This window comes from Tinamus guttatus, unplaced genomic scaffold (assembly GCF_059628265.1).
Source record: "Tinamus guttatus ecotype Peru unplaced genomic scaffold, ASM5962826v1 Tinamus_guttatus_pri_ptg000155l, whole genome shotgun sequence".
In the NCBI taxonomy this organism is placed as follows: Eukaryota; Metazoa; Chordata; class Aves; order Tinamiformes; family Tinamidae; genus Tinamus; species Tinamus guttatus.
This window is the reverse complement of record NW_028288689.1, coordinates 6,974,247-6,986,885: the sequence shown is the minus strand read 5'-3', so window position 1 is coordinate 6,986,885 and position 12,639 is coordinate 6,974,247. Positions and strand designations below refer to the sequence as shown.

Below are 12,639 nucleotides of genomic sequence, written 5' to 3'. Positions count from 1 at the left end.
TGTTTGGATCAGATGAAAACTAACCCCCCTAAACAGTCCTGCTTGTGGAGAGCGGTCAATCACGCTCTTGCCAGTGGGATGAGAGGAAAATGGGCATGGCCATGAGCCTGTGCAACACGTGAATTTTGGATCCTTTTTGCTTGGACATCACTTGGAGAACTCTTAGTTCTGCCCATGGCAGGAGACAGGCCTGTGCTGGGCTCCGCACAGGGAAGCTTCAGCCTGCTCAGCACATGTGTAGCTGCCCTCAAATTTCATTCTACTTCTTTTGGAAAGTAGCAGAAGGCAGGCACTTTCGGTTGTACCTTTTTTATTTTTATTTTTATTTTTGATGTATAAATACCTATAAAACTTGTGGAATGAAGTATTCTACCCACTGACATATCCAGACAATAGAGGCACCAGTGGGACAGGCTTCTGCCCTCCCTCTGTAATATGGGGTTTTAGCACAGCAGCCGCTGAAGCGGTTGCGTGACCTCCGTGGCATGTAATTACGTGTCTGCAAAGACCTGAACAACTCTCTAATGCTGCTCCTATTGCTAAAACTCGCTACAAATAATGGAGGAAGCCTTGGCTTAAATAAAGGAAATAAAGTACTCAAAAGATTCTTTAAAAATAAAAATGCCAGAATTAAAACTATCTTAAAAAAGCTTAACTTCAGTCTCTGTGTGATGGGGCGTGAAGGTAGGCTTGCGTTCTCTGCACGTGCTGAGGGTTGATGCTTGTGTTCACTTTTGAAACTATGATAGCTTCTCTGAGGAAGAAAATGTTGGATTTAGTTGTTGCGGATGGATAAACATGACAGAAAGTGGGATAGGCAGCCTTAATTCCGGTATTTGCCAATTTTCAGTGCTTAATATATGTATGTATAAAAAGCAACAACCTTTAAATGTTGCTTTTTATCCATAAAACAGTCTGTAGAATATATTTTAATTATATTAAAGTGTTTTGACTTAATTCCAGGTTCATTATTTTTCCTTCCCTGTTGGTTCTTTGGCTCCCATCACTGTAAGGTGAGACAGAGGGAAACCCAACTCCGTGACAGGCCCAACGATGCACCTAACACAACTCCAATACGCCTGTTTTGCACTTAAATCATATCCCACCTTTCATCCAAAGACGTCCAAGTGCTTTGTCAAGGTGGGCCGTGGCCCTGAGGAGAAGCATAACTCCTGGGTGCCTTCTCCAGGACTAGGAAAGAGGCCGAGATTAGGTGGAAAATGAGACCGAAAGGTAAAAATCATTTTTAAAAAGTGGTAAGATTTTTCTTTATGGTGGTTGAGGGTGTCACAGGGGCCAGTTCTACAGGTGGCAAATAAAGACATTTGGCTTCTTAAAAGGTCTTTAGTGACAGATACCAACAGTTTTTGTGGGAAGCACTGGCATCCTATTTACTTCAAAATAAAGACAAATAGAAGAAAAAATTCAAACCCATGACTGTTATGCATTACCGTTACTGAGCAAAAATGACTTGCCAGAATGATTGACTGTAGAGATTTCTTGGTCTCCAAAGGGAGCCCCGAGCTGGTCTCGCTCCCAGTGGCTCCCACCACTCTGTGGCTCTGTGCCACTTGGTCTGGGAATATTAAATCAGAGAGTGTTTGAATCTTTGTAGGGCATTGCTGTCCCTTTAGGAAGAGCAGCAGAGTTGCAAATGGGTTTGTTTATATATACATATATATATATATATTTTCTTTTGAAAGATTGGACGTTTCTCTCACTGTACTGTGGTTTAAAAAAAAAGAAAAAGAAAAGAAAAAGATTGTAAATTAGAAATAACTGCAGCCTGGGCATTATTTTCTTTTCGTGAAGGGTGAAGTGCGGCTCCGGCGGTGAAGAGGGCAGCGGCCCCTTTAAGAGGCGGGGGGGGGGGGGGCGTTGCTAGGAGACGGGCGCGGCGGCCGCCATTTCCCCGCGGGGCTGCGGGAGATGGCGGCGGAGGGGGCGGGCCTCGGCCGGCGGGTGCGGGGGGCGGAGCTCCCTCCTGTGGGCGGGGGTTGACTGGGCCACGCCCTGAGGGGCGGGGTTTGGCGGAGGGGGCGGGGCCTAATGGGGTCCGCACGTGGCAGAGGAGGTCCCGGGGCTCTGGGGTCGGGTCTCCCGGGTCGGGTCTCCCCGGGTCCAGGCTCCCCTTGCGGCCTCCGCACCTGACGCATCCCCTCCTCGCAGGAGGAAGGCTCTGTGAGCAGGGTGGATTACGAGGCCGCGCTGCAGAGGCTGCAGGTACCGCGTCCCCAGGGAGCCGCGGGCTCTGCCTGGCACAGCGGCTGCTCCTGCACGAGTGGCCCTGAGGAGCCCCAGCAGTGCTGCCGCACGGGCCTGAGCCAGGGGAGCCTCTCCTGGCCCGCTGAGGCTCCGAGCAGGCTCCTTGCTCACCCTCGTGGCCCTCTGCCCTGGAGCTCGCTGCCGCGTGCAGTGGCGCTGCGGGCAGAGGGTCTCCAAGGGGGTGGGCAGGAGGGGAAGGGAACCCTCCCCGGCATGCAGCCGGGCTGGCACGAGGGCAGCGCGTTGCAGGAGGAGCAGCGCGCACGCCAGGACCAAGGCCCTGCTCGCCACGGAGTCACAGAAGCTGGACTCAGCGCTGGGGGAAGTGGAGATTTTGTCCCGGCAGCTCCAGAGGGAAAAGAGGATCTTTGAGGAAACGTGAGCTCAGGGTCCGGCCGAAACGTCTCTGGTTCCGTAGCGGAGGCGGCTGCCATGTCTTCAGCGGCGCTGAGGGCAGTGACACACGACGGGACAGAGAGGTTCAGAGCAGCTCAGGTTCAGGAAAGAGGCCTGTGCCTCTGCAGCCCCCCTGCACGCAGAAATCTTAGAGCAGGACGAGACCCCGCGGCTGTTACGGCAGCAGAGAAGAGCACATTCATGCTGTCTGGCTGGCCGGTCTCCTACTTACGGGTGTCCAGAATGCAGACCCTGCCCCGATAGCGGGTGGGAGTCCCAGAAGACAAGCCCTGGTCTGCCCTGCGCGGTCCCCGCTGGTCCGCCTACGGCTTGGCCGCTTTCCAGCGCCACCACCTTGTGAGGGGATCAGGGCCGAGGGCAGGACGGCAGCGCCGGGAAGTCCTTGAGTGCCTGTGTGGACTGAAAGGCTGCGCATGCAGATCCCTTAGCGGGGTGAGCCTGGCCCAGCCCGGCCATCTGCCCCTGCCCTAGGAGTGCCCACCAGATACTTGGGTATCAACGTGCTTGAGATTTTTTTTTTTGGATGTTTCAGATGCCCAGTGAACCTCAGAGGCAGCCAACTTGGGCCTCTGTTTCCTACTCTTCTGGAGTTGCAAAATGTAGCCGCAGCCTGGGAGAGGCGAGCTGTGCCTTCGGCAGCCACCGACCGCCTTCAGCTTCCTCTTTGTTGCCTCTCTTTCAGGCTTGGCAGCATTAAGAGTAAAGCACTTACAGAACTGACGCAGAAAGACAAGTTAATAAGCAAATGCAATGGTAAGTCTGCCAGGCACTCTCACGCTGGCTCAGGTACAAATGTAAATCAGGGGTTTAAATCAGGATTAGCCAGGCTAGCTCTCTGATTTAACTGCGTGCTGCCAAGAGAGCGCCCCGTGCAGGTGCAGGCGCCCTCCTCAGCAGGGCTCCCGCTCGTGGGCTGCATGTGGGCACGTCTCGCTGCCCGAGGCCACCGCAGCTGGGATCGCGCAGGGGAGAACGCAGGCAGGGCTCCCGTGTAGGAGAAGGCGGTTGCTCTTCTCTGGCGGGGATGGGAGCTTGGCGGAGGCTGCTGCTGCAGGTGGCCTTGTGGGACAGCACGTGACACGGAGCCGACTGCGGTGGCGGTGCCACGAGTGCCAGAGCTCACCCAGAGAAGGGGGCTGCAACGCGCGGGTTTCACCAGCGACCCAGCTCTGCGCCACCAGCTGTGTCCTCCCGCCTGGCCTTGGCAGTGGGAGCCACAAGAGCAGCTCCCTCCGGGACGAGGCTGGTGGCGGGAGAGCTCAGCCTTGCTCCATCCGTTGTTTCCTGCATGTGCTGACCTCCCGCCATGCCCTGCTGTGTGCTTCGTGTGGAGCTCTGAGCACTCATGCTAGAAGCCAGGAACTCATGTGTGAAGTAATTCAGGTGAACACACGAACGGCAGGACTGGAGCAGGCATCGTGTGCGGGGTTACTCCCTGCTCAAAGCCAAGGCGAAGGCACAGCCTTTCCTGACTGTTCTGCTGCTGTTTTGCAGGCTGTTCCCCTAAAATCCTGGTGCCTTAGTGCCTTGTAGGAGGATGAGCTAAATGGGTGAGACCCGCACCAAGGATCTTGGCCTTGGCTTTCCCTCTCTTTTCGCTGTAGAAATAAAAAGCCATGTCCTGAAGCAGGAGGATGCGCTGAAGGACAAGGAGAAGGAGATCCAGGCGCTGCAGCGCTGCCTTGCCCGGCAGAAGCAGGCACTCACGTGCGTATCTTCCCAGCAAGTTGTTGGCAGCCTCAGTGCATGCTGCAATACTGGTAGGAAGACCGGTTTTTCCTTGGAGTGGGCCTGCGGAGCAGGAACGAGTCCTGGGTGTGCTGTGCCAGACGCTCTGTGTCCTGTCTCCGTCCATGCCAAGTGGTGCCCGGGAAGGAGATGGAAGCCCGAGCGTGCAGCGGTGCTTTCCAGCCACCCAGCAGCCATCAGTGTTTTCTTGCCACTCCTTGCATCTGTGATCATTTAAACTGTGACTGTTTCATTTTTGGCAGGACTCAAGCGTCTGAGTTAAAGATACAGAAGCAGCAAGAATTGTACATAGCTCGAGTGCTGGAAAAGAAGCAGGGGAAAGGTTGCAAGTGATGACATGAGAAGTTCCCCTAATCTGCAGAGCTTGCGATACACACACCCGCTGTCAGGACCCCGAGACCTGCAGCTAACAACGCAAGGACCTTTCCCTTTGCCCAGCAGTGCTGGCTGGGTTAGCACAGCCTCATGCTCCAAGCTGTGCAGACCAGTCAGCTACGTACGCGTCCTGGAGGCTCCTGTTGCCAGGGGTCTTCCCCCCAGCTGCATCGCATCCTGTGGGACCTGATCGTCAGTCACAGTTCATTCATTTCACCTGTGGCCGTGACTCCTGCTTTCCCTCACCACGCATGGACCTGCTCTGCCGGCTGGCCAGGCCTTGCCCGCTCAGGAGCACAGGCCGTGTAGACCAGCAGAGCCCCAGCAAAAAATGGTTTGACTGTATCCAGAGCAGCTTCTTCTTCGTCAGCCCCCACAGCCTGTTTCCCTTATCCCTGCTCTGCCGTTTGCTCCCTTGCGCCACTTCCTTGCCCTGAGGAATGGCAACCCCGAGGCACTGGAGCTATTCAGCCAGGTACGTGTGCCCTCCTTGCTGAAGGCCACCTGTGGTGCAGCTGCCCAAGCACCTGCCCCCACAGCTCCTTTATGCTACTACCATGACCCCCTACAAGAGAGACCCCAGCATTGAGCGCTGCTCAGTGCCCCGGGCACCCTTCATCCTTGCCAGGATGTGTCTGGGCTGCCTCGGGCGCTCGGTGCCCAGGCGTTACGGGAAGGGTCTGTTTGGTGTGTGCACCTGAGCGGAGAGAGCCGGGCTGGCCAGCAGCGCAGGCCAGGGCAGGGAGCCGGGAGCTCGCGCTGGGCCCCGCTCACGGCCGCAGCCAGGAGCCAGCGCAGCAAAACGGAGGCAGCAGGAGCAGCCGCGTCCCCTCTGCCCCAGCAGCAGTCCCGCTGCAGGACGCGGCGGCGCACGGCCCCCCTGGCGCCGTGTCAGGGCCAGAGCAAGCCGTTACTCAGCAGGCGCCTGCCAGGCCCGCGGCACCCCGGGCGTGCGGGGACCCGCTCCTGGGGTGCTCGCTGAGCCCCGGCGCGTGGGGTTGCTGGCACCAGGGGCTCGCTCTGCCAGCCCCACGGCTGGCTGCTGGGGCTGCACAAGGCAGCGTGCCACACTGAAGGCACCAGAAGTGCTCAGCAGCAAGCACAGCACCGGAGGAGTTAAACAGCAGGGCGGCTCTTGAGAAAAAGCTTTTCGTGCCTTTCTTGCCAAGGTTTAAATTTAGTCTCTGTGTGAACCCAAACGACTCAGGCATCAAGTTGCGGTGGGGCTGGCAGCACCGCGGAGCACCTGCTGCTGATCCTCCAGTGCCTCCCGTGTCAAAAAATCCCTCCAGAGGCAGGTGGGGAGCCACAGCGACAGCCCGTGGGGGCTGCAGGCTGCCGGCCGCACAGCGCCGGGACCCTCGCGTGGTGCTCGGGGGTGCTGGCCACTTGCTTTGGGGCCCCGAGAAAGAGGCAAATCATAAGCGCCCTTCTCTCCGCTACCACAAGACCTGGAAGTGTTGGATGCCTGGTTTGCTCTTGAGCCTTAAAATCCGCTCCTGGTCGCTTGCTGTTGAGTTTTGGGGGGGCCGTGGGTGGCTGCTGCTCGGGGCCAGGTATTGCTTGGGGGCGGCCAGGGGATGGAGAGACCCGTCTGTGTGGCCAGGCGGGCGGAGGGGGTGGTGGTGGGGAGAGAGCAGGAGCATGGGGGTCCCCTGGGTGGGCTCCCTCAGGGCCGGGGCACAGCACGGCCTGACCCCCCTGAAGGGCCAGTGTTGGGTGTCTGCAGCTGCTGGGGTCCTACCCGCCTTGTGGGGCTGGGGGGGCACCCAGGTGCCTCTCGTCAGTGGGTTGGGGGCCAGCGGGGCGCTTGGCAGCTCTCTGCCACGGGGCTGGCGCTGGCCGAGGCGCATGTGATTGCGCACTCGCGCTGGGGAACGATTGCATTAAGCTGTGGTGACGGAAAGTAAGCCAGAAGGTCAGGGCACCCGCGCTGGGCACCAGCAGCTCCGCGCAGTGCAGCAGGATCCCACCACGCGCCCGGTCCCACGTGGCGCCCACGCCCGGCCGAGCCACCAGCATGATTCCCTGCGGGACGAGCAAGCCGGGCGCGCTCGCCTGCAGCAGCCCGGCTGCCGAGCTCCCCAGTGGCGACGGCGAGGCGCTCTGCGGCGCCTGCGAGCGGCCCTGCTCCCTGGCTGAGGAGGACGGGCACCTCTTCGGCCTCTCCAGGGACGACCTCCCCAAGAGCATGTCCGACTCTTCCATCTCCTCCTACCACTCTGCCCTGTGCTCCGAGGGCACAGAGACTTTCGGTGACTGCCTGGAGTTTCTGGAAGAGGAAGGAGAGGCACCACCGGCTCAGCCACCCACGGAGGACAAGGGCTACCCCGCTGCCACCGAGAGGCCGCTGGGCCGCCCTGGGGCAGCCCCCGAGCGCTGGGCTGCAGGCAGCGGTGCCGCCAGCCCAAGCGGCGCTCCCGGCGGCAGCGGAGCTTCCAGCAGCCGCGCGCAGGAGGAGAGGGCCCGACAGGTTCAGCTGTCAGTCACGGCTAAGAATAGCGCGGCGGCCGGGCACGGGGGCAGGATGGGTCCCGGCCGAGGGGATCGGCAGCCCGCTGCTGCGGACTACTCGGATCAGCCGCCTCCATTCAGCGCGGAGGCGCCGGGGCTGATGTTCTGTGCCGTGCACAAAGCCAAGAAGAGTGGCCGGGCCCCCGGGACCGGCAAGGCGGTGTGCGCCCCACGCAGCGCCCTCAGCGACTCGGACGAAGCCGACAACGAGGTGCAGAAGCTCACGGCACGCTCCTTCCGGAGCCTCTCGGGCCCCCACGGCGGCTACCTCGACATGTACAGCTCCCACACCTCCTCCAGCCTCTCCAACTCCTTGTCAGAGGACGGCGGCGCCGCAAAGCGGTGGCCGACGGGCAGCGAGCCGCGGGGGGCCATGCTGGCCCTGCACACCAGGCCCACCCGGCCCTTCCTTGCTGTGGGACAGGCCCTGGACAAGGAGCTCTTGGGCAGCTTGCCAGGCAAGGAGCAGTTCGAATGCGTCGACGTGGAGTTGGAGAGCAACGATGCTAAGAAGGGTCACTGCAAGAAAAGGACCGTCCCCAAGCGGCAGATCCAGCTCAAGAGGAAGGAGAGGAAGGAGACGGGTTTCTTCCCCTGGGGTGACTGCTCGGCCCACCAGCCCCTGCCACCACCCCGAAAGGAGCCCCTGGTGAAGGGCAGGGCCATCAGCGACGAGTTCAGGATAAACTACAAGCAGTTCATGAAGACCGCATCGCTGGACGACACCTGCAACAAGACCAGGATGGCCTCCTGCCTAGTGAAAAACGTGCTGGCCAAAAAAATGCAGTACGAACAAAGGATTAAGATGGAGCAGAAGGCACTGCAGGGCAGCTCGACATCATCAGGGCCATCGTCTGTGGGCACCGACCTGGCAGGCGACTGTCTGGAGGGCAAGTCGAGCTCACTGTCCAAGTCAGACTGCAGCTACTCGGCCGAGGACATGCAGGGCCAGGCAGGCAATCAAAGGCCTGTGCCCGTGGCCACCCGGCCCACCAAGGGGGTGGTGCTCAACGAGGAGACCAGGGAGAACGTCTGCAAGCTGAAGACCACTTTCAATGAGCTCAATGAGCGGATCAAGTACCAGGAGGTGCTGCAGTGCCAGTCGCTCACTGCGGAGCAGGCGCGGAGCAGGAGGAGGGAGGACTACAGGAGAGCACGTGCCATTTTCGAACCGCAGCAGGATGACGGGAAGGCGCCGGATGCCCCCCTGAAATTTGAGAAACCCCAGAAGCCGTGGCCGAGCTTAAGGCAGCGAGCCATCCGGCAGAGCAAGCCCGAAGTGATGCCCTTCAAGCCCAAGGCCTTGGGGATCCCTGTGGTGGCCCCCCGGAACGTCTTCACCTCCAGGGCGCAGGAGGTGAAGCTGGTCCCGCAGAGCCAGCAAGAGGAGAAGCCACCACCTGAGGGGGGCTCTGCGGGGCGTCCCGTGACAGGGCCACCCCGGGAGGCCCCACCGGTTCCCCACCGGCCCCCTGTCACCCGCTCTCCAGAGCGGACTCCTCAGCCTGGGAATAAGGGCAAGGGGCAAATCCCTCAGCCGCGGGACGTCCGCAAGCTGGTGAAGAACACCTACAGCCTCTGCTTCAAGCCGGCGGGCGCCCCAGCGCCCACCACTCAAGGCAAGGGCACCGATGGGCCGGGCCCCTCGGCAGGGGAGCCTGCGGCAGCCTCCCCTCTCTTCATACACTGCACCTCGGTCTGCCGCAAAGAGCCAGTGCCAATGATGAGCCGCGCTCGTAAAAACAGCCCGCAGCAGCCGGAGGACAGGGACGTGCTGACAGTTCCCGGCCGCGAGCCAGGCGAGGCATGTGCCGACGGCCCCGCAAAGCCTCCCGAAAGGCCACGCTCGGCGGTGAGGGACTCCCCGATGAACATCACGAAGATCCAGTCCACGCGGAGGGTTGTGAGTGGGCCGGAGGGGCCGGCAGGCCGCAGCGGAGAGCCCGCTGTGCGCCGCGAGCGGAGCGAGCTGACCCTGCCGCCCGTGGCCAGGGCGGCCCCGCACCTGGAGTCCCACCTGCACATCCAGGTGAGCCCACCCTCGACGCAGGCGCCCAGCCCCGCCGAGGGTCCTGTGCTGGCCCCACAGGGCACTGCACCCGGCCGGGATGACCCCTCGGCTCCAGCTGCTCCCAGCTCGGTCGCGAGCAGCGCGGTTCTGCTCACAGAGAAGACCGTCCTCTTCCCACCTCCAGCAAGTGCCACAGAGGAAGCCAAGGGGCACCATCATGTCGCAACCTCAACCAGAGCGCCCAACCCACCCCTGCAGCAGCCCATCAACAGCGAGGGCATTTTGGGGCCACCAGGGGCCAGAGGGATCTCTGAACTGGGACCTCCCCCAGGAGTCAACCCACATCTGCCGCCCCTGCAGCCAGCAGCAGCAAGTGCCCCAGCGCCGCTCACAAGCAAGCATCTGAGCAGCGCAGGTCCCCAGGAGGCCAGGAGGGAAAGGCCTGATGCGCTGACGCAGACAGGTAGCTGGGCAGTTTCCACGGGGACCAGCATGTCTCCGGACAGTGTTGGCACCTCCACCACATTTCAAGCAAAGGAGGGCAGTGAGGAGGCTGGGGTGCCCAAAGGTCCTTCTGTCACCCCAGCGCCACTTGTTGGCAGGCTGCCAGACTGGCGGGAGAACTGGGAGCATTTAACGAAGCAGACAGGAGCCAACGAACAGTATTTCACATCTACCCCAATGGAGAACACAAACTACTTAACAATTCCTGTGAAAGCCCCAAAATCCACTCCAGCACCAAAGCTGCCTGCAGTGCCCAACCCAGCCAGTGCATCCCTCGGGACTCCCTTGGTCCCCAACCGAGCGAGCACGTCCTTTGGACACCCATCAGCCTCTAACCTGGCCAGTGCTTCCTTCGGGACCCCCTTGGTCCCCAACCCAGCCAGCACATCCTTCGGGACATCCCTGGTCCCCAACCGAGCGAGCACATCCTTCGGGCTCCCATCAGCCTCTACCCTGGCCAGCACTTCCTTTGGGAACCCCTTGGTCTCCAACCCAGCCAGCACATCCTTCGGGACGCCCTTGGTCCCCCACCGGGCCAGCACATCCTTTGGGTACCCATCAGCCTCTACCCTGACCGGCGCTTCCTTTGCAACCCCCCTGCTCCCCAACCTGGCCAGCACGTCCTTTGGGTACCCATCAGCCTCCAAACCGACCAGCGCTTCCTTTGGATCTCCCGTGGTCCCCAACCCCTCCAGTATGTCCTTTGGGGCTCCCTTGGTCCCCAATCCGCCCAGTACATCCTTTGGGGCTCCCTTGGCCGTAAACCCAGGCCCTGCTTCCCTTCGGCACCCCCCAGTCTCCAACCCAACGAACTCTTCCTCGGGATCTCCCTTGGTCCCTAACCCAGCCAGCCCTCCATCGGTGGGTGCTATGTCTCTCCTGCCAGGCGGGGAGGCCCCAGGGAGCCACCCCAGCCCCGAGCTGCCCCTGTCTCTTGCTTCTGAAGGCCAGGCCAGTGCAGAGCAGCAGGCCCAGCTGCGCCTCGACGACGTTCCCCATTTCCTGAGGAGGACTGAGGGCGCCTCGCCGAGCAGTAAGAGCACGCCCAGCCCAACCAGGCCCTTCGTGCCCCACCAGCCTGCGCACCGCAAGATGCTCCTTGATCCTGACAGCGGAAAGTGCTATTACATGGAGCCGCCAAGGCAGCCCCAGATGAAAACGCTCTATGACCCTGAGACGGGGCAGTACCTCGAGGTGCTCATCCCACCAGTGCCCCTGGCATCCCACACTGGCCTCTACCAGGCTCCTCTGGTCATGACACCGGGTGTCTACGGGCCGCCCTACATGCCCTACGCCGGCTTCTCTGGGCTGCCGGTGCCCCCGCAGGCCGCCGCCACCTCCCCGGCGCACCCGGAGCCACAGAGCCAGGCGGCAGCGGCCGAAAACGCCTCCTTCCCCGCAGCCTTCAGCCCAACGCCCAAGAGCGAGGGCCCCCCTGCTGCGGCAGGCGCCGACTGCAGCTACCTGGACAGCCTCTACTACATCCCCACAGGCATGCGGGCCAGCCCTGGCCCCGGCCCCGGCCCTGGCCAGCCCGCCACCAGCAGCAGCCCCGGTGGGCCTGAGAAGGCACCGCTGCTGCGGATGTGACGGCCGGCGGCTCCGGGATGGACATGGCGCGATCGCACTCGGGCGCCTGGGCATTAAGGCCTGACCCCCACCCCCGCCCTTGTGAAGTAGCATCTGTCCCCAAGCCATGGTTGGAAACACCCTGGAGGGAGAAACCCTGTGCCCGTGCTTGAGCTCACAGAGCACCCGCGGGACACGGGACACCGGCTGGACCTGACCCATTTCTCCTAAGAACAGGAAAAAGAAAAAAGAAAAAAGGTACTTTTTTCCAGTCTATTACAGCATGAGCAGCCCTGGGGGGTGGGTCCTGAACTCAGGCGAGTTGGGCTATTGTCAGCGAAGGGACCAGGGTGCATGGACCTGCTTCCCTCCGTACTGCCGTCCTGTCCCACAGGTGCCCTGGGCTGGAAGCCCTCCTAAGGGCTCCCCTGGCTGTGGCCACCTCTAAAGGAGCCCCCCAGGTGGTGTCCCCTCCCCAGGCTCCCCGGGCTGTGACCCCTCCAGGGACACCCTGCGCAGGCCGTGCGGGTGGTGCTGCTGGCTGCGCGCTCGGCACCCGCGGGCGGCCTGGCGCCAGGCACAGGCAGGGCGCGAGGGCGGCTGGTGCTGCTTGTTGCTTGGTCCCTGCTAAGAGGCACCGCGGGGGAGGCCTGGTGCCTTGCTGGGGGAAAACCCGCGTGAGCAGCCGGAAACGCTCCACCAAGCTCTGCGCAGCGGGAGGCCCGGCAGGAGGGGAGGTTGAAAAGCCCCTCCCAGGGAATGCAGCTCCCTTCCCTGGGCCTTCGCGCTCCGCAAGGAGCAGCCGGTGCCATGGGCAGAGCTTCACTTCTGACTTAGCGCAGCCGCGAAGGCCGCGCAGGGAGCCAAGGGGAGCGCGGCGCCTCCAGCAGCACTGTTGGTGTCTCGTGTGCTGAGAAAAGGCCTCGTAGGGCCAGGGACGGTGGATACACATTAAAAAAAAAAAGCAAGCAGGCAGCAGTGCCTGGCTGCTGTTTGCTGGTGACGCTGACGTTGTGCCGGGGATGCAGCAGTACGGCTGCCTCGGCCGCTGCCAGCATCTTCGAACAAAGGTGCCTTTCTCTGCCACAGATAAAACTCAGATTTTTTTTTTAAAGCAATAAAAGTGATGAGATAACCTTGAAAGATGGTACTCGTTGTGTGTCTGCCAAGGAGGGAACAGGGCAGGGAGGAGGTGGCCATGTCCTGCAGTCCCTTGGGGCACCCTGATGTCAGTA

At 61.2% G+C, this 12,639-nt stretch overlaps 2 protein-coding genes across 2 annotated transcripts; both read left to right on the top strand.

The window, feature by feature from the left end:
- Positions 1–1,929: 1,929 nt before the first annotated feature.
- On the top strand, positions 1,930–4,764 carry SPATA24 (spermatogenesis associated 24). The gene is made up of 6 exons (XM_088522697.1): positions 1,930–1,962; positions 2,170–2,223; positions 2,417–2,643; positions 3,365–3,435; positions 4,287–4,389; positions 4,674–4,764. Exons 1-6 carry the CDS (start codon positions 1,930–1,932, stop codon positions 4,762–4,764), a joined length of 579 nt encoding a protein of 192 aa, XP_088378823.1.
- A 2,569-nt stretch (positions 4,765–7,333) lies between these two features.
- PROB1 (proline rich basic protein 1) lies at positions 7,334–11,425 on the top strand. The gene is made up of 2 exons (XM_088522517.1): positions 7,334–10,361; positions 10,635–11,425. The coding sequence occupies exons 1-2, from the start codon at positions 7,334–7,336 to the stop codon at positions 11,423–11,425; spliced, it is 3,819 nt and encodes a 1,272-aa protein (XP_088378643.1).
- The last annotated feature ends 1,214 nt before the right edge of the window (positions 11,426–12,639 follow it).